This window comes from Arvicanthis niloticus, chromosome X, assembly GCF_011762505.2.
Source record: "Arvicanthis niloticus isolate mArvNil1 chromosome X, mArvNil1.pat.X, whole genome shotgun sequence".
Classification (NCBI taxonomy): Eukaryota; Metazoa; Chordata; class Mammalia; order Rodentia; family Muridae; genus Arvicanthis; species Arvicanthis niloticus.
This window is the reverse complement of record NC_047679.1, coordinates 110,564,428-110,590,409: the sequence shown is the minus strand read 5'-3', so window position 1 is coordinate 110,590,409 and position 25,982 is coordinate 110,564,428. Positions and strand designations below refer to the sequence as shown.

Here is a 25,982-nt window from a genome sequence, read left to right as displayed (position 1 = left end):
CATCCCCCATTTCACTTCATAGGAAGTGAGTGTCCAGCTAGTTGTGTCATGAATGTTTTATATAAGTTTACATGCATTCCTGTGTTCTGGTTTGAGGACAAATAATAGAGGCTGCAATCAGCCATGATAAGATTAGTTTAAAAACAGATTGGGGTGCCTCTAAAACCCAGACACATGCAAGTAAATTGAATGTGTAAGGGGCTTTCATTTTATTTTCTGCATAGTGGACACCAAAATATAGGATACCCTGAACGTATCCAAAATCAACAATCATTTTTAAGAGACTGGGATGTTGCCCAGTTTTGTGCTACACTGGGAAGCGCCCTTTTATTGATTATAGCTGACTGTACTAAGTTGCAGTGTCGGTGTGTAGCTGCTTCCTGTTTTGCATAAGCTAGTTACTTTTCTTTCAGAATCTAGAATGTGAAAGGAAGCATTGTAGTGGTTTAGCTAATTTCATTTATTTTTTCTTGCAGGTTCTGAAAAGTGCCTTTTCTGAAAACTCTGCTGCTTGGATTCTACTCTAGAGCTCTCTTTCCAAGCCTTCTCCCCACACACCCTTCCCATCCCACCCCTACAAAACTTTGCCTTGCTTGTAGTTTACTGTCAGTAACTTGCCCATTTAGTTTTTCTCTCATTCTCAGTTTTCTTAGTCATTTTTTCCTCCCCTTGATTTTGCAAAACTATATTTTTAGGTTGTAACATCCTCCCAACCTTATTCCTCTGAGCAAAGAGTTGGGGAGATAGACGTTTCTCTCCTTGATCGGAGACCATCCACAAATTGAAGGGCAGCCAGCAACATATGCTTTTTGTAAGAATAATTGAAACCATCAACTAGACAGCATAGGATTCTTTTGAACGTCTGCCAGTTATTTGAAGCAAATTTAGCAAAAGAACAAAATATAGCATTCAATATATTAACTTTTCTAGTTGCCTTGTTAGGACTTGGTCTCTAATTTGATTTTTGGTTATTCCAATACGTTGACTTACTAAGTGGCTTTTAGTGTTTGACCAGATCAGACTTGACTTTATTGAGAACCTAAGTGCTAACAAATACTCCACCAAATCAACCTGCTCTCACTTCACATTTGGTTCTGATTCCCTTAGATTCCTTGAACCATCTGCAGTGATATTATTCTCTGAAGAGGGTGAACTTGATTGCCGCTTTGCTCTCAGTATGACACCTGTCAATGTAGCTCTAATCCGTGATACCAAGTGGCTGACTTTAGAAGTTTGTAGAGAATTTCAGAGAGGAACTTGCTCTCGAGCTGACGCAGAGTGCAGGTTTGCCCATCCGCCAAGATTTTGCCATGTGGAAAATGGCCGAGTGGTGGCCTGTTTTGATTCACTAAAGGTGAGTGTCCTGTGTATGCACATAATTGCTTCAATGTGTTGATTTCTAGACATTTGAGAACAAGATGTGCTAGAAAAGAGTAAAAGTAATAATAGAATAAAATTATGTATTATTTGGTTTAAGACAAGGCATACCCTTTTCTGTGTGCCGAACTAAGCCAGTTGAAGGCTCATTTTACTGAAGTCACCTTATCAAGATAAATTTACTTGTAAAATGAAAAGTCAAGAATTTTTATAGAACTGGGGTTTAAGCAGGTTTCTCTATGTATCTGTCTGGTCTGTAACTTACTATGTAGACCAGGCTAGCCTTGAATTTGTAGTAACCCTTCTGCCTCTCTGCCTTCTGAGTACAGGGCTTGCAAGCATTTCCCACCAACCTGACTAATTTACCACCTCATAGGATTTTAATTTCTGTATAGAATTTAGACTTTAGAAATGTATTAGAATTATTCATTTTGTTTTATCTATGAATGTTTTGCCTACTTGTGTATATGTACAACATGTGCATGCTTGGTACCCACTGGAGGTCAGAAGAAGGCATCTGTTCCCCCAGAACTGGAATTATTGATGGTTGTGAACCACCACATAGGTTCTTGAAATCAAACCTGGATCCTCTACAAGAGCAAGTGTTCTTAATCACTGAGCCATCTCTCCAGCTCATAGAATTATGATTTTCAATATAGTGACCAAAATTCTCATGCAACAGAGAAAAATCCTTTAATGAATTACATTATACATATATGTATGTGTATATATATATATATATATATATATATATAGAGAGAGAGAGAGAGAGAGAGTTTATTTTGTATATTAGTAAGATAGAAATGCCATATAAGACCAGTCTCCAGTCAAACAGAGCATTAAAACCTCATCGTTCATGAAGATTAAGCATATTGTTATAAAACTAACTTCACTAATATCTCTTCTTGAACACACAAGTGAAAATGTCTAATTTGTAAGTATCAAAGAAAGTCTAACTGCCACGATTGCCAAGCTTAAGTATAGCAAAATATGAGGGCAGGTGAGGTTCTATATACAGCAGGACATAAACGATTGTGTACCATGAGAATGTATTTATTTTCATGTTTTATTCATAGTTACCTTAATGTAAGGAAAAGAATATTCAGATTACACCAGAGAGGCAAAACCTGTGAATGGATTCTTGATTTAATTAATATATTTGCTCTCATGAATGTAAAATGAAGTTTGAAATTATAGGCCAATTAAATAGGTTTAGCAAGAATTTTTAGAAATTTCGTGATGTTACTTGACTGTCATAATGATCAAGTTCACCCCACTGACATTGTTATTGCTTGCTGCCGTGCATTCTTTGTGTGCTGCTTTCCCTCAGAAGACATTTTCAGATGCCTTGCTCTGAATGATTCTTATGCTTCAGACTTCAGAGTTCCTCAGATTTGGGGGCATTTTCATCTCCAGATTTGGAGTTATTTTCATGTACATGATGAGTCCTTGAGATAGGACTAAATTTGAAACAGGAAATCCATTTATATTTTATATACAATCTATACAGGACCCATGGGTTATTTTAATGTGGTGTTTTAGTTCATCTATTATTTGAATGCAAAATGAGGTTACGTATGGTATTTTCCAATTATGACATTATACTGGTGCTCAGAACATTGGATTTTGGAGCTTTTTACTTTTTCAAATTAAAGGTGTTCAACCTAGACTTATGTAGTTTTACTTATTTCCTGGTTGCTAGCTTTTATCATGGACTATTCCAGTTCAATAATGAAATCTCATTATGATAAAACAAAGGGTAGTACTAATATTCAAAACTCTGAACTGCTTTTATTTGAAGAAGATCTAATAACTAACAAGGTTATTATTATTATTATTATTTTGGCTAAGCCTGGTGGCACACGTCTTTTATCTCAGAACTCAATGGGCAGAAGCAGGTGAATCTATATTGAGTTCAAAGCCATCCTAGTCTACATAGCAAATTTCAAACCAGCTAGGGCAACATAGTGAGATTCTGTCTCAGAAAAGACATTTCTTCATTGTTTACTTCATGCTGTCGTTTCATACAGCATGTTTCATATAGTCATTTTCTTTGTATTAGTTTCAGTGTACTAATTAAGACAGGGCTGGGGTGAGCATTGAGGCTGAAAAGATCACTGAGCTAGTAACGTTGTGGCGTCTTTCACTCAGGGCACTTGCAAGTCCAGGCATTGCACTAGGTCCTTTATCATCTTGCTTCTGGAGATCTGGAATATAGTTCCAGCCCCACTAATCTGATCTTTCAGCTCCTTTGTCTCTCAAATCTTGAGTTACTTAGTCTTTAATAAATACATAATACCTTCACAATGTCTGCAGAGATTCCAAAGAGACAACACAAACAAGAAACAAAAAGTCTTAGTACAAAGTGACTCCAGTATAAGGTTAACGTCTTGCAATTAATGGAGTGTTTGCTCTAGGAGCTATTGAAAAGGGCTCCGTTTAGATAGACTTTATTACTTAATGCTCTAAGCTCATGTGCCCAGATCCATTGTGATGAGGGTGATTTTAGTTCTACAGTTTACATATATCAGTGTTCTATGGTTTACTCTGTGATAGGGAATTTATCATGGTCTAAAGATTCTGTCTTTTTTTTTTTTTTTTTTTTTTTTTTTTTTTTTTTTTTTTTTTTTGGTTCTGTCTTTCTAGGCATCATAGAATGATGCAGACACACATCTCTATAATCTTTTATAGACTTCAGGCCAGAGTTTCTATTAAAGGCAAAAGAATGCTTACTATAAAGTAAACACATTGAGGACAATAATAAGAGTGAATCGCTTAACTATTTTCATATGCTGTATTCTCTTCTGAATCCATTGCTCTTAAATCCGAGCATTGTGTTAAAATCTTGATGACCAGTCAGACTAAATAAAGATGATTTACATAATTTCTACAGTTTTAATTTCTTTTCATGAAAATTAAATATTTCAAATGTACAAAGCCTTTTATATAATTGCTTAATTTGCCATTTAGATAGCATATTCATCAGTTTCATGTCTGCATAAAAGCTTTGTATTTCTGTTTTTTTCTTGTGTTGCTTCTTATCCAAGATATGCATGAAAACTATCCTGAGATCAGGGTAATTGACCTATACTGATTGTGCTCCTATCATATGCACAACACACAGAGAACATGCCTTTAATTATTGCCAACACATTCATTGCTCTTCTTGAATTTGTATAATTGAAGCACCATTGAATTTATCTGTGTACTGGTTTTTTTTTTTTTTCATCAGTGGTTAAATAAGCAATCATTTGATGATTTGTAGGCTGTGTGCTGTTTTTTTTTTTAATCACACATGCATTAGTGTGTATATGTGTGTGCGTGCGTGCCCTGTGTGAGTGCGTGTGTGTGTGTGTGTGTGTGAATGTGTTCCATTAATACTAGCTACTCAAACAGATGATGGTTCTTTGCCTACATTATAGGCACAATAGACACTGTCCTATTCTCCCCTCATAATGAAGGGAGGTCATGAGAATAGGAAGGGTAATCAGAACGGATTGATTGTGCATTGTGCTGAAGGGCTGCACCATTAACTACATGAATGAACGCTGCACCGTTTCCAGATAGGGATCCAGTCTGTGATGCCTGTAAATGAATTCTCAGCTACACAGAAGAGTCTCCCGTCTTGTTATCATGCAGCTGTTTTTGACTCAGTTGCCTTGTCTTCTTAGTACATTTATTTCAAACTTCCCTCTGGCATTGGTTAACTCATTCTATACTGATTCCTTGGTATTCCGTGCTGTCGTTGATTTAGATTGGCATTTAGAATGAATTACCTGCAGATTTAACAAAAGATCATATGTTTGTGATTGTTTTCCTAGCCACCTGCTTACTTTGCATCAAAAATATCAAGTATATCTTCAGCCTCCCACTCTATTCTCAATCATCTACCTGCTATACTGCAAATACATAAAGGCAACAAGTATTGCATTGTAGCACATTGACAGTGATCATATCTACCTGTCATAGTCAGTACTTTGGCTGGTTTTGTAACAACTACTTGCTAGTTAAGCCATAAGAACAGTCATAGTCAGAGGGTAATTATGTTAATCCATATATATTCTTAAGTGACAGGAACTAGGAGAGCAATGTATATAAAAGACCTCTAAATAATGTCATCCAACATTAAGCACAATGATACTATGAAAAATAAAACATGTTATATATAAATATGCATATGTTTTTGACATATAGGTAATAATTGGCCCTAGGATCCGTCTGTTCTATATTTAAAGCCACTGATCACAGCAGTTCTCAGTAGCTTAAAACTTAAGTATTTGGGAGCTGAGGCTGTAGCATAGTGGTTGTTTGCCCAGCAGAGTCAAGGCCCTGAGTCCGATCTCCAGCCCCACACAATAAAAGACTATTTTGGTTGTATATTTGTTCATGCACATTTGATTAGGTAAAGCTGACCAGACGTCAGACTCTTAGCATAACCCTAAGGATTACACAAAATATAGTACCATTTATGAACTCCAGGTTTGCTTGCACTATAAACCCTGTCTTTCTGCTAGTCATGAAAAATGTTTTACTTCAAGATATCTTGGATATTGGCCTTAAAAAGAAATAAACCTTCATTTATATAGGCTTTTGAGGAAGGTGGGAGTAGGTGGGTGGATGGGGGCACATCCTCATAGAAGCGGGAGGAGGGGGGATAAGATAGGGGATTTCTGGATGGGGGAAATGGGGAAAGGTGATAACATCTGAAATGTAAAGAAAATATCCAATAAAAAGATGAGAATAAAATTTAAAATCTCATTTGAATGAAAAATGGATTCTTGATTAGCACCAAACATCCTCAGCTTCTTTGAACTTTTTGTTTGAAATAAATTTAGATTTAGAGAGAAGTTGCAAAAATAATAGAAGCATTCCCTGTATACTTCAGCAGATTCCCCTAAGCATCAGCTGCTTACAGCCCACTTATGATATAATCATCCAAACCCGAGAAAGAGCACTAGGCAAAACTACTAAGGAAGGGATTGACTTAAAGTTCTCCAACTGGTTCCCAAAGGCTTAGCAGTTCAGATCATTAGTTTAAAGAAGTTTTGTGTCCATAGAATTTAAAACAAAACTAGAAAATGAGGGATTTTGGCCGCTGAAAGACTATTCAATTAAAAACCTTTACCATTTATATATAAGGAAACTGAAGAATTAGTAAGAGAAAGTTACTTTCCCAAGATCACTACAAAGTTATTGGAAGAGCTTGACAATTTGAGTCTTTATTACAACTGAGAAGAAAAATGGAGAAAATATCAAAGGGGTATTTAAATTAAAGTTTATGGTTCATGCTTAGATCTTTTTCTGGAATTATATGTTAAAACAGGATCTTAGAAGCAGCCAAGACTAGTCTCTAATTCTGGACAATTCTCCTGACTCAATCTCCCAAGTGCTGAGATTCCTGATATGAGCCATAATGCCTAAGTAATACTCTATTGTTAATCACTTATACTGTTTGTTCCAAAATGGAGAGTAGAAAGGAGATACTGTTGTTTACAGTGTTATCTAACATTATGCTGATAGTTTTCTCAATTCCCAAGCACCAGAACACTGAGCTGTCTCTGTCCATTCTTTTTCTCAAACCCTGAGTTGTTAGGTTAGTTAACCAGATTGGTGGCTGATTTTTCATAGTACTCTCTGATGTTGTTATGTACTTACTAGTAAAGTGCACTGGCTAGCTGGTGATATCTGTCACCAATCACCTGGAAATAGTATAGTGGCTGTTTAGCTTCAGAATGGATTTAAAAAAAACTTGAACTCTAATTGACTTTACTTAAAATGTTGTTTTATAGGACCATAGTTCAAAGTCTTTTGTCTCCCACCTTGCAGCCAAATTGTAATTGGGCTGGTGATATATAACCTGGTGATATATAACTCAGGATATGGCCAGGAATGTATTTGCTAATTGCAATTTTGATTATACCATTCCCATGTGATAGGGGACACTTGAAAATCTGAAATTAAACTGTGTATTATATGTCAGCTCCTCGGTTATGAAGAAACTCTTCCATGTTAGAGCAATATAGAAATAATTTTGTCTCTGTAAGCATAGCTATGTGAAGTCATTAAAAATACTGTCCTTTTCTAAACCATATTTCTGTAAACTGTGGGTACCAGGTACTTATGTACATTTAGAACTTGCAGGTAGTTTATTTAGGATCATGGCTTTGTACCCAGAATATCATTTACTGACTGCTCGTTATCCCCCAAGAGATAAACTTTCTGCCTGTACCATCCTTAAAATGACTCTTTCTCTAAATCCCATGTCATTTAATCTTCAGCTTACAGACATACATGTTTCAGAGGAATCATAGATATTATTATTATTAATTCATTTGATTAACTAATTAATTAATTTTAGAGAAGTTCTTTCTATGTATCCCTGGCTGTCCTGGAACTCACAGTATAGACCAGGCTGTTCTGAACTCACAAAAATCCACTGTTTCTGCCCCCTGAGTGATAGAATTAAAGGAGTGGCCAGCATGCCTGGCATGTTTTAGTGTTTTTACTCCTATACTGACATTTACTTTACCCAACGTCAAGTTTACTGCCAGATGTAGTTATACATATATTTAAGTTCTGCTTTTTGTTGTCTTGATATTGCTCTCTTTAAAATTCAGTAAATGACTCCATTTTTGTCAATGTTTTATTTTCTAAATAATCTCCCCTCTCTGGAATTAACCACATGGTCACTAGAAATAGACTCAATAATTTATATATTTTATGATACATTTTTGCAGTACTATTTATTTACTGTCATGCATAATTTGGTATTTGGTTAAAGAACATATGGCTATAGGATACATCATTAGAAATAGTTTTTCAGCTATGACTTTGTCAGAGCATTTATTAAATGTATATATGCCTTCTACTGAGTGTTTTTCTATCATAAATGGGTATTGTTTCCCGCTGAAATTGATTTTTGACACACTAGAAGTTGATATAAAAATTAACCTTTGATTCTGCCCATATTCTTCTGGGTAAACATAGACAGCGAAGGTGGTTTCCAAAGTGTGAAGACTCTCCTTAAATTTGAAAGTGTAGAGCCCATAGTAATATATCTCTGTTAAAAACGACACATTCCCCAAACCAAGACATTATCTTGTGTGCCAGCCACAATTTGCTGACAAACTACATAGTAGCGATGTTCTAAATCTTCTACATACAAAAATGTACAGAATGTGTTGTTGCCTTTTTGCCTTGTTCGGAATGGAATTGAAGGCCAAGTGCCTGCTAGCTACCAGCTCTACAGGTGAGCTGGTTTTGTAGCCCATATTTTCTATTGTTTTGTGACAGAGTCTCACTGGATATCTCTGAGTGGCCTCCAAGTCTGAGCCCTCCTTTCGTAGGCTTTCTAAGTGCTGGAAATCCAGGTGTGCAGGCCTGTTTAGGGCTTCAGACAACATTTTCCTCTGTGACTTGACACTCTTTATCTAGCTTTGTCTTATGCCCTGAAATACATTGTGTGGACAGCATTGTACTGTCCCTAACCTTTTACCCAGAGATGAGATTATTTTAACACTACATTGTCACATTGTCCTCACACCTTTGTCCATGGACTAATTTGTGAACGATAGTAACACTGACATAACAATTTGAGAATTCCTAACATCTTCAGGAACATTGTGTTCTTGCTTCTAAGATTTCAAAATACCAAATGGCAGAAGTTGGGGGCTTTTTGTGAATGTTTATGCTCATCACTTGCGTATAAACTTACATTTTTCTAGCTTCTCAGATAGCATAGTTTGTAGTTTTTGCAATTTCTTGGTTTCTTCATTTTCAAAGGACAAGAAGGTACCACATATAGAAGTACTTTCAAAGGGGTGGGGCCACAGCTCAGCAGTAAGGCTCATGTTTCACACATGGAGGACCCCAGGTTCTATCTCCAGCACAGAAAATCAATCAAACAAAAAAAAATCGTTTGAAACAAAGTCAGTCTTAAATGTAAGAGAAACATGAAAACCATAGATGTTTTCTATCTACAGGCAGGTACTTTGGAGGACTATTTGTGGTTTGTTATGAGAATTTGTATAAATGTCAGGGGTTGTTTAATGCTGAAAGTCCTGTTATATCTATTAAAAGTTCTATATGAATTCAATTCCCAAAGGCACGATTTGTTTAACAAACATTTATTGAAACATCTTACTTATTAGACACTGATTGGGCTCAGTGTACAACGTTATTGAAGCCATAACTCCTACTTGATCTCTTACTATAAGGCAGCTCTGTAGTGTCTCATAAGCCATGTGTTATCTCACAGTTAGAAGAATCCAGAGGAAGGACAGGACTGGGATTGTGTCCAGGTGTAGAGGTTAAAGACACAGACATGGAAGAAGTGGTGTTTGAAGTATTCTTTGAAGAAGGGATAAGCTAAGCAAAGTCAGAGGGGGATGCCAGTGTGTCTGTGTGTTAAGTTTGGACAGGCTGGAACATAGAGCTTACAATAAGGAGGACTAGGCTTAAAATTCAGTGAGCCAAATAGAGAATGGGACTCTATGGTTGAGTGCTTGCCTAGCATGCATAAAGCTCTGAGTTCTGTCTTCAGTAAACACGGAGACAGTACAGAGTTAGGACTCTAGGCTTTATTTTGTAGCTGTGAGAAGTCTAGGGTACTTTTTAAATTGTGTGTGTGTGTGTGTGTGTGTGTGTGTGTGTGTGTATTTGAATCAGGTCATGGCAATGGTAAGAGAATGCCAAGGGTGAAACCATTTGGGTGCACATTTATCAGTCTGTTGTAGCCTCGTAAGTCATGTGTTCAATTTGAAATTAGATTCCTTGGACTAATTTGCAGTTACTGAATCTTTTAAAAGTGAAGACTTGACCAAACATCATTGTATTATCACACTACTATTTTAACATAATATTCAGTGATAATCATTTAGAAAAGTTTTTAGGCTGGGGCTCTAGTAGGATTTCTCTGTGGATAAAATTACTGACTACTCTTGCAAAGGACCTGGGTTCAATTTCTGGCATTCATAACCCTTTGTAATTCCAGTTCCAGGGAATCTGAAGCCCTTGTCTGTGCTCTGTAAAGCACCAGGTACAAATGTGCTGCACAGACATACATGCAGACAAAACTCCCATACACAAAAAATAAGGAAATAATGTTTAATTAAAGGAAATTAGAGTGGGAATAGAGGGATGGTTGAATTACCAAGGTGCTTACTCTGCAAGCATGAAGACCCTGGTTAGGATGCCCAGCTCCCATATAAAAAGTCAGATACACATGCTTATAATCCCAGGACTGGAGGTGGAGAATGGGTGATCTCTGGGCCTTGCTGCCCAGATAACCTACCATAGTTGGTGGATTCCAAATTCAGTGAGGATCCATTCATTAAAACACACACACACACACACACACACACACACACACACACACACACACACCATATATTTTAGACTGTAGTGGCACACACTTGCAGTCCCAGCACTGAGAGCTTGATAAAGAAGGATCACAAGTTTGAGGTCAATCTAAGGTACCTACTGTTACCCATCTCAAAAGCAAATTTTAAGTGAGGTTTTAGTAAAGATCTCCCATTCTCTCTGTTATTTTATTTGTTTTGCATTAGGTGTTGTCTTACTATTATAACCTTTTGTGACTAGCACATAATAGTGCCTTTAAACTAAAAACATTTTTTTTGGTGAAACAAACATCTTATGGATGAAACTTTTATGAAATTATCACCAACTTTCTTCACTCAATGTCACTTAGCCTAGCTATGAAGGCTAATAAACTGCAGGTTTGTGCAAATGAAATTCTATCCCTCAGAATCATTGACCTGTTCTTTATTCAAATGTTGGATATTCTCTAAATGTTGCATTTTGTGTAGTTTTACCTTATATTGGTACCTTTAGTCTTTTTCTGTCTGGCTACCATTAACTATTCTTTTAAAGAATTTGTGTAATAATCTGGTAAAATTTAAACATAACTGCAATTTAGTAGAAAGACCCTGCTTTGAAAAGAAATAGGAAAATACTGAGTGTGGTCTGAAAATAGAATTTTATGGAGGTATCCCAGGCAGGCCTATGAATTATAGCTTTGGATTTTCTAAGTCAGTACAATCTCTTACACTGGCCCCATGTTTATGACCATTCCTGGATAGCAATGTTTGGTATTCAAAAGAGAATATTCTAAGCCCTGTGAAATCCTCAGTAACCCAGATCTGAGCCAATTTAGGCAGCTGACTCTGCTTTATTTCAAAAACAGGAAAGATAAGATGAGCATGGTAGCCAGTGTCCGTGATCCCTGAATTTGGAGACAGAAGCATCAAAAGCTCAGAGTCTTCTGTGGCTGTATTATCAGTTCCTGTCCAGCCTGGGCTACATGAGACCCTGTCACAAAACATACAAAGAACAACAGAAGAACAGTCAGACAGACAGACAGACAGACAGAGTCAAGTTCCTGGAATATTTTTTAAAATGTTTCAACAAAGAGGAAAATACATGAATTATTTTAAGTATGTAGTAGCATTCAATTGAAGTCAGCTTTGACAATGACTTCCATAACTGTGATTTGAATGTCCTAATGGACAACTGACTTGTCAAAAGAATCAAGGCTCTTTTCTTCAAATTTTATGCCTTGTTTTGATGGCATATGACATCTATTCCGTGTTATGAGTGATACCTTAGTGAAATCCCAAGTCTTCCTATCCAACTTGCTCTTCCTCTTTCTCAGCTACCCAAAGTCATCCTGGTCACCTTTGCTATCTCTGCTGTATTCCCAACCCCTTAATAGACTTCAAGTCCTAGAGTCCCCTCTGTTTTTCCTGAGGCTCTACATCTTGAAGAGTGATAAGGCTGACCTTACATGACAGGTGCTTAGTATTGAATGATTTCCTTGATCAGGGAGAAAACAATGCAATTCAATATGTTTTCCTATTTACTTATGGTTACCTGAAAGCTCTATCTTACATTTGGGGCCCAGTCATGAACTTTACTGTTTCTTTGGGATATTTGATATAATTATCAGATTTTAAAAGAGCATCCTGTCATCCCTCCTGCATCAAAACATACTCTTCAGGCCTAATGTAATTATCCTATTGGAAAAATGCCTTTCTTGAAAGTCATTTTCAAAACTTTTGGACGAATGTAGCAGTATAAATAGAAACAGAGCAGGTCAGCATGGGAAGAATCCATGCATTTTTATACAGTTTGGTGAACATACTATCGTATTGTGAATATTCCAGTATTGAGAACTAGAGATCTCGGTTTAAAAATTGGTTTCCAGTGATACAATCTCATTTATACACAAATCACATCACACTGTGTTTCATACATTGAGTACAAGTATTTTTCAGTCTAAAGTAAAAGTGAAGAAGTGCAGTACGCGCAACTGCAACTAATCTTAACATAAAATGGCAAAAGAAAAATACATGCAACTTGTCAAATGAGTGTTGGTATTTTCTTCATTGTGTGAAAGAAGGAGACTGAGAATGTAGCACAGCCATAGCATATAGCATGTTTAAGGCTCTTAGTACTTTACCCAGAACTATGTAGGAGAGGGGATGTGTGTGTGTGTGTGTGTGTGTGTGTGTGTGTGTGTGTGTGTATACACATGCATGTGCATGCATATAAATAATCCCATGTATGCACATGCAGAGACCAGATGTGGACTTTGGATGTCTTTCTCTAGCTCTCTCTGCCTTATCGCCTGGAGACAAGGTCTTTTCTTGAACCAGAAGCTAGCAGTTTCAGCTAGACTGGCCAGCCAGGGAGCTCTTAGGATCTTTGTGTCGCCAAGGTTACAGATGAACTTTGTATCTAAGTGCTTGCTTTGAAAGTTAGCAATCTGCTGATCCGCAGCTTTAGATTATCCATATTGAGACACTGCAGTCAGCATTGGGTTGTTTGTTTTGAGGTAAAAGCAAAAAAAAAAAAAAAAAAAAAAAAAAAAAAAAAAAAAAAGCTTTTACCTCATATTTTCCAGATAGGTTTTTCTGGGGGATGAAGAGGAGGAGTAATGTTTTCAAATGGCTAGGGCTTCTGAAGCCAGTAAAGGTATGAATTTAAGGCGAACTTGGGGGCTGGGGAGGTCTTTTTTTTTTTTTTTCCAATTCCATTTGAGTCCTTAGCAAACATTCAGGAAAACACTCTGGTAAAGCTTGTAGAGCAAATACACTCACCGTGGAGCCAGGGCTCTCATGTACTTACTTGCCATTATAACTAATGGTCCTATTTTTGTAATCAGAAAATGAATTCATTTCCTAGTAACTTTGAAAAGGCTCATCTTTCGTTTTCGTGATCTACGTTGGCTTCTGTGTACATCACTGCTAGCACCATTACTGATGTCAGAGTCATGGGGGGAAAAATGGGCAACTCTTCACTGTGGCCTTTTAGAAACAGAATTATCAGCAACAGGGAAAGATGCTTGGTAAAGAGCTAAATCTAGTGTTTGATAAATGAAACAGTATTCCCTGAGAGCAGAGGTTCACAGAAGTACAGTGGCAAACTACCTTTATCTGGGCACTTGATGTCTGAGTTCTCTTGCTGTGTCCCACACCTGCTGAAGAAGACAATCAAAGGGCAGGCTTGGCCTTCCGTTTTCAGGAACCCTCCTAGTGATTCTGATGAACACAAATATTTGAAAGGCCTTAGTTTAGAGAAAAAAAAAATGTAACAATTCAAGATAATGTGTCAGTGCTGCAGAAAATCTTTACAAGTGTGCCTTGTTCTTCCTTGTGCTTTATAACCCAACATTTCTTAATATTCTTTGATCATAGAACTTTATTTTGTGGATCATATAGAAACTTCTCGTGGAATGTTGTAAAAGCATATGGTTGGATAAATATGTGAAACTGAAATGAAGTAAAATGATCTTAGCCATGTGTCTGTTATAATGCTTTAGAAAGGGTAGTGAATTTCTGAACCTCCAAAGCTCTATTGTCAGAATTGTGAAACAGGCAAAATACAAATACAAAATTTTATAAGCAGCAATGTGAGGCAAAATTGGTGTGTTTGTTATATTTGTGTGTGTTTATATATGATACATGCATGTATATGTGTATATATCATACATATGATATGCATGTATGTGTTTAAGCATTTTTACATTTTATGAGTCGATTTAGCTTCCAAAAGGTTGGCTTGTTGATAGGAAGAATGGGAAATGAACTGACTCTTTTATAACCAGATTTAAAATGATATTCAACTTTTATTATTTACCTACTTTGTATAATATGTAAAATTCCTTTGCTGTATATAATCATTGGTATTTTAACAGTTAGCATCTTTTTTCACAATTGATTCTTTTGGGGAGGTACAAAGGGTTTTTTCTGAGCCCTTCACACATGTATATAATATATTCATCAGGCTATCCTATTCCCTCCCTTACAATCCCTTCCCTCCCTCTCCCCAGTTTATTCATTCTTCTCAGTTACTATTATTATACAATCTGCTCATTGCTTTATCCTTCGCACTAATGAGAAACCATTCATGACTTGTCTGATTTTATATCTTTTAACACCTTATAAATGAAATGTAATAATGATCACAATAATGCTAGACCTGTCAAAGACAGTGATGTTCTATGCTTTTGTGTATAAGAAAGATGATTTTGTTATGATTTATTATGATTCAAATATGAATTTCTGTCGTGTTCATTTTCAGAAATGTTTTTGTTTTATTTTCTGAGTACTGGGACCAGAACCTGGAGTCTTTGGCACACTGGCAAGTGCTGTACCACTGAGGTGCACTCTAGCCTTCGTTACTGAGGAATCATAATGTAGGATAGTTGTAATACTAGGAAAATAATTAGTCTCTTAAGTGCTGCTTTGTTGACAGTTGAAGAGGAGAGAGCAGAGGTTGTTTCAAGTGATTTAGGAGAATGAGAGTAATATGTGAGTCTGCATCTTTAGCTTCTGCTCCTCTACCTACAGAAATACTAAGATGTCTTAGCAACAATTGCTTAACAGTAACATCCAGTTCTCATAGGAGGCATCTCACTTTTTAACATTATGGTAAATTATTTGTCTAGGCACTTGATGATTTATATTACTTATGTAATCAAGTATTAAGTAGAATATAATGCATTACTTCCAATAGAGAGCTAAAATGATGCAAATAGGTGTAATTTGTTAGACTATCTTTGATTAATTGTAAGCAAGTATTTTCGTTTCATTAAATATAATAATGCATGTTGATATAATATTATTTTATTTCTAAAATATAATAAATTTTACAAGTCCCTATAGTCTTTCAAGGAAACTATAAGGTATATGGAATTAGGAATTGCTTGTAGAAAAGTTAATTAGCAGAATTTGAATTACAAATCTAGTTCCACTTTAATGTTCTTTCCAGGAGAATCTGCATTTGTACTAAAATGCATTTCTTCTTTGCTTAGGAAAACTATGTTTGAAGTATGACTAGTCTGTTAGTCAGGTTTCTGCTGCTATGACAAAATACCCGAAAAGAAGAAAGTGTGTATTTTGTGTACAGTTTCAGAGGGTTTTGTCTGCTATGTATCCTGAGATCTGTTAAGTCCTGTGATTGGAAAGCTTGTGACAAAGGAAAGCTGCCCATCTCCTGTTAGCCTAGAAGAAAAAAAGAGAGAGAGAAAGAGAGAGAGAGAGAGAGAGAGAGAGAGAGAGAGAGAGAGAGAGAGAGAGAGAGAGAGACACGAGACTGGAGATAGAGAGAAAGCTAAAAAGAGAATGGGAGATGGATTGATTGAACTTGTAGTCAATATTCCAAATGGTCAGAATTGGGTCTAATATTGTATATGGCACCTCGTAGTAGAGTTGCTATCTGGATAGCAAGTTTTCACTCATGACCTTTTTGATTAATATTGAAGATAGAAACCAAAATAATTAGTTCTAAATGGTTGATTCTCATCACACTAAATTTGTGATGGTTCGCAGTTTTTTCTGTCATTTTCGTTCTGTGTTCATTCAGTTGTTCTGCCACTTAAATGCGCTAGAGTCTTGTCATCAGCAAATGTCTATAGCACTCTATGTCTTAAAAGTTGTGGAAAAGAACTAAAGGACAAATTGAAGAGTTGAGATGTGTACATTACTGATATATGATGTAGCCACCTACTCATTTATATTTGAAAATCACAACGTTCATGGTACTGAGCTTTTGGTGGAGAAGGCTTTCATGAGATGCTATGTGTATACTGTGTTTGAGTTGTCCTTTGCCTCTGAACTGAAAGGAATGGAATACGGCAGAAGAACAATCTGTACTGTTTTGTTAAAAAAAAAAAAAAAAAAAAAAAAAAAAAAAAAAAAAAAAAAAAAAAAAAAAAACAGGCTTTACTTTTGTCCCTTTTGGAGTTTTTCTCCAAGCTTTATCACTTTGTGATAATGTGAAAGCTAGAGCACTCAAACCCTTGGGATCAGAAAGCCTGCTCCAGAAGAAAAACACTGTATTTTTTCAGCTCTTCCATTATGGTGATAAGAATGGTCACAAAATGCCACTCTTTCTCCAATGGTTCTCTGTCAGTGGAGTTGTACAGACCTCTTCTTTTTGTTGGGTCTTAGTAGTCAGGGCTCAAACTCCCTTGACCAAGCTCCTGAAAATTTAACATTGTTTCTCCCAAATAAACCAACGGAAGCCTGAAACTTGTGTAAAAAGAATCATTCTTCCCAGCAATCTGGAGGCAGAGGCAGGCAGATTTCTGAGTTCGAGGCCAGCCTGGTCTACAGAGTGAGTTCCAGGACAGCTAGAACTACATAGAGAAACCCTGTCTCGAAAAAAAACCAACCAACCAAACAAACAAACAAACAAAGAATCATTCTACTTCCTGATGGAAGACTTTCTTTTTTCTTTCAGTGACTGACTAGTTGCTGCATGTTTTCAAGCCCTCTCTCTTTTAAACATGTGTGTGTGTGTGTGTGTGTGTGTGTGCTTGTGTGTGCTTGTGTATGTGTGTGTGTTTTGGATGTGTACATGCATGTGCATACAGAGGCCAGAAGTTGATGTCCAATGTCTTCCTCTACCATTCTCCACTTTAATTTTGAGACAGAACCTTTTTTTTTCTGAACCTGAGTGCATACTTTGAAAGATATTATAGAGGTTATAGAATTATTATAGACATTATTATAGAATAATGAGTTTCCTTTTGACATTTTCATTCATATATTTATATATATCATTATGCTTTTTCTTTGCTTCCTCCCTCTGCCCTCTCCTAGTCTCCATCTCCCCACTGAGCCCCTTTGTTCCCACAGATAGTCCTTCCATCTGCTTCCGGGTCACCTATACTCCCTTACACTCTCTTGTTTCCCTCTGCCCCTCCCTTTCTGATTTCTTCCTCCCCCATCATGGTCTGTTTCTCAAAGGGAGAAATGAAGTAGCCAATAATTATTTGAAAAATTGTTCAACATTCTTTGCCATCTGATACACAAATTAAAATTTCCTTGAGATCACATCTCGTCCAGTGTCCAGTTCAGAAATGTTATCATCAAGGAAGCAGATGGCTGAGATGAGGACCAGAAAGAGGAACAAACTCCTGGTGGCAGTGTGAAGTGGTGCAGCCATTATTGAATGCAGTAAAGAGACTTCTCAACAAACCAAAGACAAGGCATACAAAAGGACTCAAGTCAGCATACTAGAGGAATACATGCACACCGATATTTACTGTACTATATGAAAATTAGTTTTTAATTACATTTATTTATATGTATGTCCTTGTGCACATATGTGCTATAGTGTGTGTGTGTGTGACAGTCATAACACAACTTGCATGAGCCATTTCTCTCCTATAGTGTGGGTGCCAGAGTGGTCATCAAGTGTGACAGCAAGTACTATTAAGCACTGAGACACTACACCCGAGGAAGACGATATTTAACATTCAGTTACCTTGTCTATTGATTTTATAGTCACCCTAAATATCTATGTATTTAATAGAATATCTCTCACTCTACATATATTTGTATATTAAATCATTTCTGGCTGTAACTAATATTAATTGATATTCAATCCTTGCTAGAGGGAATATGGATGATTCAGCTAGTAGAACTGTTTGAAATTATCTATTAAACTATCCTTAGTTTAAGTCTACCAAAGTATTAGAAGGCAATAAGGTGTCTCGGTCTTTGGAATATGACCTGTGTCTAGGATAAAGGACCTAGGTTGAAGTCTACATTCTATTCCCTTATTATCTCTGTCAGTCTGGGCACTTCCTTCCTTTTATATTTCAATTCTCACCACTAGGAAGAGTCAATGAAATAATATGTTTATAACACTTTGACCAGCATAGTAAATAAACAATGAAGGCAGACACCTTAGATGGACACCTGGTGAAAAAAATGCAAACCTACTAGGTGGGGCACACACATCTGCAATCCCAATATTCCAAAACTAAGGCAGGAAGGTCAGGAGTTTCAGGCAGATATGGATGTGTGTGTGTGTGTGTGTGTGTGTGTGTGTGTGTGTGTGTGTGTGTGTGTCTGTGTGTGTGTGTGTGTGTGTGTGTATCAAGTTGAAGCCAGACTAGGCTATATGATAAGACACTGACCCCCGCCCCCACAAAATTAAACCAGTTCACATTATCCTATAAATCCTTCAAATGACTTTTTGTTGGGATGGGATTAGTAGAAAGCCTAAACGTTTGTTAACAATAGTCACATGGCAAGTAACCTAAGCTAAAACTGTATGTACATCTTTTCTCCAGCATCCTTATGGATAATATGACTATTTCAGCACTCCCTTGTCCTTATAGAATCTAGTGTGTAATAAACTCACTGCAAAATGTGAAATGGGATAAGATAAAAAAGATGCTCCAGTTACCTTTAGTAGAAAAATCCATGTGTGAGACCTGCATACTGGTGTTTTTACACAACCTGGCTTATTTTACTTTATTGGCTTTATGAGGTATTTTGTAGACTGCAATTTAACTTGCCTTATATAGAAAGTATAAACAGATGAACTCATTTAATTTTTTCAAAAGTCCCATTTTTCTAAATTTTATCCTGATTGACAAGGAAGGCACAATATACCTAGGGTAGATTTGTTTTATTTTTATTGTTCTATCCCAAGTTGAGGACTCCATTCAATAAAGTAGAGATTAGATTGCACTGTAGCATAGTGACACCTTTCTGTGCTGAATATAAAGTTTTCACATTGTAAAAATACCTCATCATTACAAGAACACCAGTTCTTCTATAAGTCTTCCAGCTTTTTAAGTTACTTTGAGAGTAAAACTGATGTATTTTAAATACAGCTAATTTATTGCAAATGGTATTGCTTTCTTGATTTCTTTTTTAATGTGTTGCCATTTGCCTACAAGAATATTACTAATTTTGTATGTTAATTTTATATTCTGCTACTTTGTTAAAGGTTTTCAGCATCTGTAGAAGGGGATCTTTAGGGTCTTTATGTATAGAACCACATCATCTTCAAATAAAGATACTTTGATTTTCAAAAAAAAGTTGGAAAGATAAATAAATAAATACATACATACATAAATACAGCTAATCAGTTCTCTCTGTTCTTTGCTTAATTTTTCCCCTTGTTTGGAATTTGGAGATACACATCTTTTGGCAATGATAGTATTTCAACTTCTTCTCTGTAAGAGCATGAGGCATTTGTGGCTGAAGGATTGATTTATTTTAAATCATAAAACCTTCCTTAATCTCTTTATTTTACTTAAACTAATCCATGTTCTACTTACATCGTTTGAGTTGCCCTTATTTAGGTCTTTGACTGGTAGGAACAGTTTCATCATTGTCAAATATTAAAAGCTCACCAAAAGCAGAAGGTTAATTTAATGAGATTGCTGTATTTACTAAACCCGGCTTGAAGAAGATCCTTTAAAAACACACTTTTCTAAAAAGTTATGGCAGTAGTCTCATTGAGGGATTTTTGTTGATTCACTTTATATGTCTGAAATACATATGTATCTCTGAATTCATAAGAAATTGAAGAAAGTTAGTGGATGTTCAGGTAAGACAGACTCAGTTCTTTTCTTTTCTACAGAACTTAGAAGATAACTGACCTAAGTTTTAGATGACTTTCAGACACATTTTGCTGAAAATACCACTTTATTTAAATATAGTACACTTAGCGTTTGGGATTTTATCTTGAAATTGTATGACATTCTAAACTGTCTTGACTCTAGAGCTTACATTTTTAAGTAAATCTTAAATAATGACTTAGACTACTATAGATGAATATATATGAAATGACTAAGGAAGTGTGACTTAGTTCATGCTGCCAAATATTTTAGAGGTGGCCCATGTCACCAAGCCTAACTTCCTGCTTGGAAATTACATTTTTGTTATAAATTGGAAGTATGATAGGAGTATAAGGAGAACTCTAGTTGTCATGTGAATATATTTGTCTCTTTCTGAGGTTTGTAACATGATCTCACTCTTACAAACTTAGCAACCTGTAAACATTTTGATATAGTGTTCTTAAATTTCTTTATCTGAAGGAGTGTTTATCTTTAGCACAAGAGCACCTGATTTTTTTTCCTGACAACACACTGAGTCTTGTAAAACTAACTTTAAAAAATTGTTCAGACAATAATTAGCGTTTTTCTCATCTTATGTTCTTCTTACATGTTTGGAAGATATTTATCTAAATTAAATCCTTGTTTGAAACTTGTATTTCACGTAGAGGCAGGAAATTTAATTTTGCTAAATGGCAACGCCAGTGTTTAAGCATAGCACATAACTAAACCCCATAGGAATCGAGAGAATTGCCAAATACCTTCCTACTTCCTGACTTTTAGTACAGTTAAAACTCACTTGAGACCCTTAAGTCATGGAAAACCTGGAGTAACTGGCTTGGTTCCAGGGGAAAGAAGTCCCAGTGTAGAAAAGCCAGTTTGACAGAGGTGACTTGCAGTTCTGTCCTGAGGAAGGCTTCACAGAAAAGAAAGCCACAGCAAGCTGGGGAGAATTCCTGATAAAAGCAGGAAGGACCTGGTCTGGGAAGATGGTAATGGAATACTGTTTTGTAGCAGTCAAAGTAAAACATTCCCATCCTTGTTAGCTTTGAGGAGACTCAGTCTACGCAAAAACAAAACAACAACAAAATATATTGCAATAAAAAATTACTTTTTTGATTTAGGATGGAAATGAAAATGAACATAAAACTAAAACAACAACAAGCCTACCCTGTGCCGTGCGTTCTAGTTTGCTCTTCATTTTGTTCATCTGTAGCACGAGGAAGATGAATTTGATTGGTATTTTCACTAGCCCCTCAGTAGAGAGATAATAGTGGGTATTTGATGCAATGTGGTAGTTTTTCCTAATTAAACAATGTTGTAAAATGCCGAGTGAGCAAGAGTGAGCAGATTTCTGAAGGACGTGTGGGACTCTTGTATATTTTTTACTCTCTATGAAAGCTTTGTATTTATTATGCCATTTCTTCCAACTATTTAGATCAAGACTCCTTGCTTTCGAGAATTCTGCTTTGGAGCAGTGGTCTGTAGTGCATGCACATCCTAGCAAATGCTAACCTAAATTATTTTCAAGGGTCTTTCCACTTTGTCCTTTAATGTTTCTGTTGTGTGTCCATTGATGTATAAAGTTTCCCTGCGTAGTATAATTTCCTTCACTCGGAACCTACTGTCTGAATTGTTTTTAATTCTAAAGACTCTGTATTACTGATAAACAAAAATAAATTCAGGACTGTGGCTAGTGAATGATTCCTAAATTGATTGCCACTTCTGTGATACATATTTATATTTACCAGTGTGAACCTGTTAGAGCCATCTCCTGGAATATATTATTTGTCCATTAGAATTAGCCATGGACTTTTACTTTGTTTTCATTGTATTTTTATTTTCTGTGTAGGGGCGCTTTGCTTGTATGTATGTTTGTGCATCAAATGCATGCAGTGTCTGTGGAGACTAGTAAAGGGTATCAGACCTGGAACTGAAGTTACAAATGGTTGTGAGTCACCATATGGGCCCCAGGAATTGAATCTGTGTCCTCTAGAAGAGTAACCAGGGCTCTTAACCACTGAGCCATCCTTCTAGCCTTATGTTTTAAATTATTCCTTTTTAATTTTTAACGTTCATTAGTCTTCTGATTGCTTGTATGTCAGTGTGAGGGGATCAGATCCCCTAGAACTGGAGTTACAGACAATTGTGAGCCACCAAGTGGTTGCTGCGAATTTAACCTGGGTCCTCTGGAAGAGCAGCCAGTGCTCTTAACCGCTGAGCCAGCTCTCCAGCCCTGTCCTTTATTTTAATAGGAATAATCAAGCACTGACAGAAAATGCTATTCCAATTTTGTGTTTTGAGTATGTACTTGGATAAACTTTATGTGAGTATGTAGAGAGACTTGACATTAATCTCTCATTTCCCTGGACATTAACGGATGAGTAGTTACTGGCAGGATTAAGAAAGAAAGTTGGCCTCCTGTTTAACCTCTCCCTCACTCACAATCGGAAAAGCCTTTTAAAAAATATAAAAGCCTTATTTTCATGCTCAAAAATGTGTGAGTTTGGAGTCCGACTGGGAGTGTAGCTCAAAGAAAGAGCTCTGCTGGGGACGGAGTCCACCTCCAGCTCCACAAAGTAAATAAATCATCTGTCTCGGCCCATGCTCCTCAACTTAACCTAAAGAGGGCGCTCCAACGAGCAGCGCAGTCACTTTAAAAAAAAAAGTCAGTGTAGTCCTGCCTCTGTGACTTAGAAGGTAGAAGGTGGAGTGGCTGACAAGGTAAATGATTGGTGCGATGCCTATGGTGGGAGGAGCTACGGAGTGAACAAATTGCCTTCTCCAGCAGTCAACTTCCTTCAGTTCCTTGCAGCTGGTCAGGTAAGCTGGAGCTTAGGCATTCCTTTTGGGTGACTGGTGTGCTTGCTGATCCTGGGCCGATGGGGCCTGTAAGACGGAGCTTATCGGGCCTTTTGGTAAAGGGAGTAGAATGGGTTTAACTTTATTTAGCTCAGTTCACAGCATAGAATGGTTGCGGAGAAAGTTACCAGATAAAATATTGAATGTAGCATATGTATACTTAGATGGCTTGTCTAAAATTCAAAGTAAATTAGGATTCTTTTAGTTCTATTTGTTAAGTTTAACATCCCTAGGTAGGATTCAAAGCATAAGCCTTAGTGAGACAAGAAAAGGTACAGGCAGCTGCTGTTCTTTTTGTCTTGGCTTCCTAATTGCAGTGTTAGATGCAGAAGGGGGTGTCCAGACAAAGAATGTAAAGCAGCAGTAGATTCTGCTGCTGAGCAGAGACAGACACTCTTTTATATTGTTTCGCAACAAAGTCTATGTAATAAGTAGCTGTTTGATTGCATGACTTTAATTGCTTTTTTTTTTTTTTTTTTTTGCGGATAATACACTAAGTTTTCTATATTTAATGGCATTTTATATTACCTGCCACGAGATGCTGAAAGCCAGCTTCTATGAAGACTTACCATCAGAAGTGCTTCTGAATTGGATAACTTGGCACCAATGTGTGTCTTTATCTTGGGAATTTAGTTTGATTCTAGATATTTTTTAAATAGAGATGATTCATCCACAAGGAGTTGGTTATTGACAAAGTATCCAGTAAATATTCTATCTAAAATGATTGAAGATATTCAACTTGAGCAAGGGTAAAAACTGTATGTTTAGTTGGTGGGGAGCGGAGCAGCAGAAGTACATTCTGGGTATCGGGTGAGGTCAGCTTGCTTTGCCTGTGGACAAGTCAGTTTTTTTTTTTTTTTTTTTTTTACTGTTATTTACTCTTTCAAACTTTTCAGTGAAAAAAATTCAAGCCTGTGATTATTCAAAGGTGAAATCTTTCTTTAATGGGAATTAAATTGAGCTTGGGTGGAATATATTTATTAAGAATTGATATGTACAGCGGAGAGACACAAGAAGGCTCAGCCCTCTGTGCTTTTCCTAAAGCAGCACGTATTTCACCTTTGTCAAAGTAGCTTAGGGGAATTTGACCTACAGCACGCTTAGAGACATTCTGAATAGGGGTGGGGCAGGTAGAGAAGCACGTTGTCGTAAACAGACAGCAGACCCTAGAAATACAGAGCTCCCCTTGCGCAGGCCCAGGCGCTGATTAGATATGGATCAGTGGCTGGGTTTTTTTTTTTAAATCATTCCTGTTGGTTATACAGTGGGGGTCTATATTCTGGGGGATCTTGAGGCTCTTTGGATTAGAACTAGGGGTTCATATCTGTGTGCCTTATGGATTCATATCACTTTTGGTTCAGTTATACTAAATTACTAGAGGGGTGGTCATATATTCCTCGGGGTTCATAATCATAGCAGAAAACTTCCAGACTATTTTCTAGACTTAAATGAAATAATAGTTCATTCAACCCAGTCATGTGTTGACTATTGTTCTCTTTCTTGGAGAAAGAAGAGGGAGCTCATGAAAGGCAATAGAGTGGGGAGCAGGGAGACGTTTTTTAAGTGCAGCGCTCTAGAAAACTATCCCCTCCACCCCCCCCCCAAAGATTAGCAAACTTGTGTGGCCACTATCCACCAGGTACAGATATAGCCCTGGGAGGATTCAAAGATGAGAAAGATAGAGGTCTCCTCTGAGTGAGACTCAAAGTCTGGCACATGAGATAGGCATGCAAACAATTTATTGATGTATTTAGTGATAGGTGTTAGGGCAGCGCCGAGTAGACCCTTGGAGGCACAAAGGTAAGATAAGGGGTCGGGCGTGGGGAGAAGGCTTCAGGAAGTCTTTACAGACACGTGGTGATTTGAACAGATTCCATTTTGGATACTGAGAAGGAGATGTTACTTTAAGTCTGATTCAGCCCTAAAATGTTTCAGTTCTCAGATTCACATTATCTTAGTGTCCTCTTCTAGAACAACAGACAATCTTTGAGCCTAATCCGCTCTTTGTGCTTTAGAGGTCACAGCTACAAAGCTCTCTTGAAGAAGATAGGCAGCAAAATGTTCCTTTCTTCCTAGAGCCTTGCCTATTCGGACTTGAGAGCTAGCTGCTCAGAGGCCAGGATTGCCCTGAGAAATGTATCATAGGGTTGTTTCAGGAAAACGGGATTCTATTGTATGAAGAAGGGGATGTTAATTGTACTTCTGAGGACTTTGCTGGTCCAGTCCTTGGTGATTTGTGCTCAGTCTCATTAATTTTGCCTTCAACGTATTTTTTAAAAACTGGTTTGTTAAAACATTTTTTTCTAGATTTCTTACCAGCATCTCAAATTTATAATGAAAATGGTGATATGCAACATGTTAAGGATACTCGTGGTATGATACATCAGTACTGATTGATGACACACTATCTGGAAGAGAAAATTATGCAGATTATCCGTATTAGCTGAGAGACAGAACTCCAAGAGAAAGAAAGTGGGGATTTGCTGGTAACTGCTTAATAACTGGGGAAAACGTACTTTGGGTGGATGCTGACTCAACTTTTGCCCTTTCAGATATTTGCTAGATTTCAGTAGGTCTGTGATACTGCAGGAACTAGACATCCTGGTACCTGACAAGTATAAACTCTCTATTCACTTGTACATCCTCTGAGAAAGCCCCGTCTATGAGCATATATATGTTATAGTGGGAGAGCACAGATCAGGAATTTTTCCTTCATTTATCACATGATCATTAAAAACGAGTAACTCTTTCTTCTTGAACAAATCATCTGTGCAGTGTGTTTAACATTTAATTTTTAGCTGCTGATAGTGCAGATCAATAAGGCTCTGTCTTTGAAAAGGAAATTCAGGTAAATTTT

General features: G+C 36.8%; 1 protein-coding gene across 12 annotated transcripts in view; it reads left to right on the top strand.

Annotated features, from left to right (window-relative positions):
- Mbnl3 (muscleblind like splicing regulator 3) overlaps nt 1–25,982 on the top strand; it is a 95,380-nt gene that overhangs the window by 41,012 nt on the left and 28,386 nt on the right. For 7 of the 12 annotated variants that reach the window (XM_076918590.1, XM_076918591.1, XM_076918592.1 and 4 more), the window contains exon 2: nt 1,108–1,354. The exons of 4 other annotated variants lie outside the window; for them this stretch is intronic. In XM_076918590.1, the coding sequence (XP_076774705.1) occupies nt 1,178–1,354 (177 nt within the window). In that variant the 5' untranslated portion in view covers nt 1,108–1,177. Of the gene's footprint in view, nt 1–1,107; nt 1,355–23,010; nt 23,087–25,982 lie in introns of those variants that run through there. One more of the 12 variants, XM_076918597.1, reaches the window with a different exon arrangement.